Genomic DNA, 2,138 nt, shown 5'->3' on the forward strand with positions numbered 1-2,138 from the left:
GTTGCTGTTGCTGCTGTTGCTGTTGCTGCTTTTATGTTGTTGCTTTGTGCGTTATCTTTTTTCTCTTTCTTTCTGCCGCATCTCCGAGTCTACATATCTGTTTCTGTTGCTGCTGCTGCTGTTGCTGCTGCTGCTGTTTCTGTTGCTGCTGCTGCTGCTGCTGCTGCTGTTGCTGCTGCAGCATAGAGAGCGTCTGCAGCAGCGTCGCCAGCGTCTTCTCTCCGAGCGCCGCAGCGCGCTGCATGCGTTTTTGTCTCTGTCTCCTTCTGCTGCTGAGCTGCAGCAGGGGGGTTGGGGCTTTCTGCTGCAAGACAAAGACACAGACAAAGACAAAGACACAGACTCAGAACACTCCGATAGCTAATCACATACCTGCTGCTGCTGCTGCTGCTGCTGCTGCTGCTGTAGCTGCTGCTGCTGGAGCTGTTGTAGCTGCTGCTGGTGTAGCAGCAGCATAAGAGATAGGTAGCCTTCGACCCCCAGGCCGCAGGGGCCCTCTAGGGGGGCCCCCATGAGGGGGCCCCTGTGGGGGCCCCCTGAAGGAGGGGGTACCGCAGAGGAGGTGTTTTTTGTCTCCTTTTATTTGTTTTTTTTTTGCGTGTTTTCTGCTGCATGCAAACAAAAAATAAAAGTAGACAAAGCGCAACACAGGCACACACAGGGGGCCCCCTTCTCCATGGGGGGCCCCCTTCGTTCAGTGGGCCCCCCTGCTTGGGGGCCCCCCTTCTTGAGGGGGGCCCCCCTTCATTGCGGGGGCCCCTCGTATTGGGGGCCCCCCTCTTGGGGGCCCTCACTGTATTAGTTTGTATTTGTATGAGGGTAGGAGAAAGAAGAGACAGCAGGAGACTGTTGTGCTGCTGCTGCAGCAGCAGCAGCAGCAACTTTGTGCTGCTGCAGCAGCAGGAGGCGGGGGAGGAGACAGAGGAACAGAGATTTGTTTTGTTTCGGGTGTATAGACAGCTCAATGTGTGGGGTTATATTTTTGGAGGATTTAGGGTTTAGAGACTAGGGTTTAGGGTTTAGGGTTTAGGGTTTAGGGTTTAGGGTTTAGGGTTTAGGGTTTAGGGTTTAGGGTTGTTTAGGGTTTAGGGTTTAGGGTTTAGGGTTTAGGGTTTAGGGTTTAGGGTTTAGGGTTTAGGGTTTAGTTTTAGGGTTTAGGGTTTAGGGTTTAGGGTTTAGGGTTTAGGGTTTAGGGTTTAGGGTTTAGGGTTTAGGGAGGGTTTAGGGTTTAGGGTTTAGGGTTTAGGGTTTAGGGTTTAGGGTTTAGGGTTTAGGGTTTAGGGTTGAGCCCTTTTTGAGTGGCTAGCAGAAAGGAGACAAAAGGAGACAAAAGGAGACACTTTATACGGAGGAGAGAAAAACAAACAGAAATAAATAAATAAATAAATAAATATATAGAGATAGAGAGATAGAGAGAAACAAAGAAAAATAAATAAAATAAATACTGGATGGAGACAAACAAAGAGAGAAGAGGAACACACAGAGATAAATAAAAAAATAAAAACAAAATAAAAACAACAACAAACAAGAGACAAACATATAAACACAATAAACAAATAAATATAAAGACAAAAGACAAAGAAAGAAAACAAAGAAATATAGAAGCAGAGAGAAAGGGAGACAGAGAGTAGACGGCGGCGATGAGAGAATAAAACAAAGACACAAGGACACGGAAAGAGAGACAGAAGGAGACAGAAGGAGACAGAAAGAGAAACAAAAGGAGACAGAAAGAGAGACAGAAAGAGAGACAGAGAGAAAGACAGAAGGAGACAAAGACAAACACTGCATCTATCTCTATATCTATATCTTTATCTATATCTTTATCTGTCTCTCCTTCTCTCTTTCTCTCCTTCTATCTCTCTACCTCTCTATCTCTCTATCTGTCTCCTCCTCTCTATAACAACAAAACCCTAAACCCTCTCCCCCCCCAAACCCATCCATCTGCTGCTGCTGCTGCCTCTTGGCGTAACAGAGACAAAAGCAGCAAACTGCTGTTCTTCTGTCTCCTCTTGAGGGCCCCCATGAGGGTACCGGGGGGCCCCCCGGGGGGCCCCCAGGGCCCCCCCGGGGGCCCCCCGGGGGCCCCCCAACTCCACCTTAGCAGCGTTCGTCTTTATAATACAAAAGCGATGAAATAT

General features: G+C 48.2%; 1 protein-coding gene across 1 annotated transcript in view; it reads right to left on the bottom strand.

The window, feature by feature from the left end:
* Positions 1–513, bottom strand: part of EMH_0049340 (uncharacterized protein) — a gene marked incomplete at both ends in the record, with an annotated part of 1,752 nt that extends 1,239 nt beyond the window's left edge. The window contains 2 exons of the mRNA XM_013496515.1: positions 94–304; positions 373–513. Coding sequence (XP_013351969.1) covers positions 94–304; positions 373–513 — 352 coding nt within the window. The remainder of the gene's footprint in view (positions 1–93; positions 305–372) is intronic.
* Between the last annotated feature and the right edge of the window lie 1,625 nt (positions 514–2,138).

The sequence above is a fragment of the Eimeria mitis genome, genomic scaffold (genome assembly GCF_000499745.2).
Source record: "Eimeria mitis Houghton genomic scaffold, Emh_scaff2147, whole genome shotgun sequence".
Classification (NCBI taxonomy): domain Eukaryota; phylum Apicomplexa; class Conoidasida; order Eucoccidiorida; family Eimeriidae; genus Eimeria; species Eimeria mitis.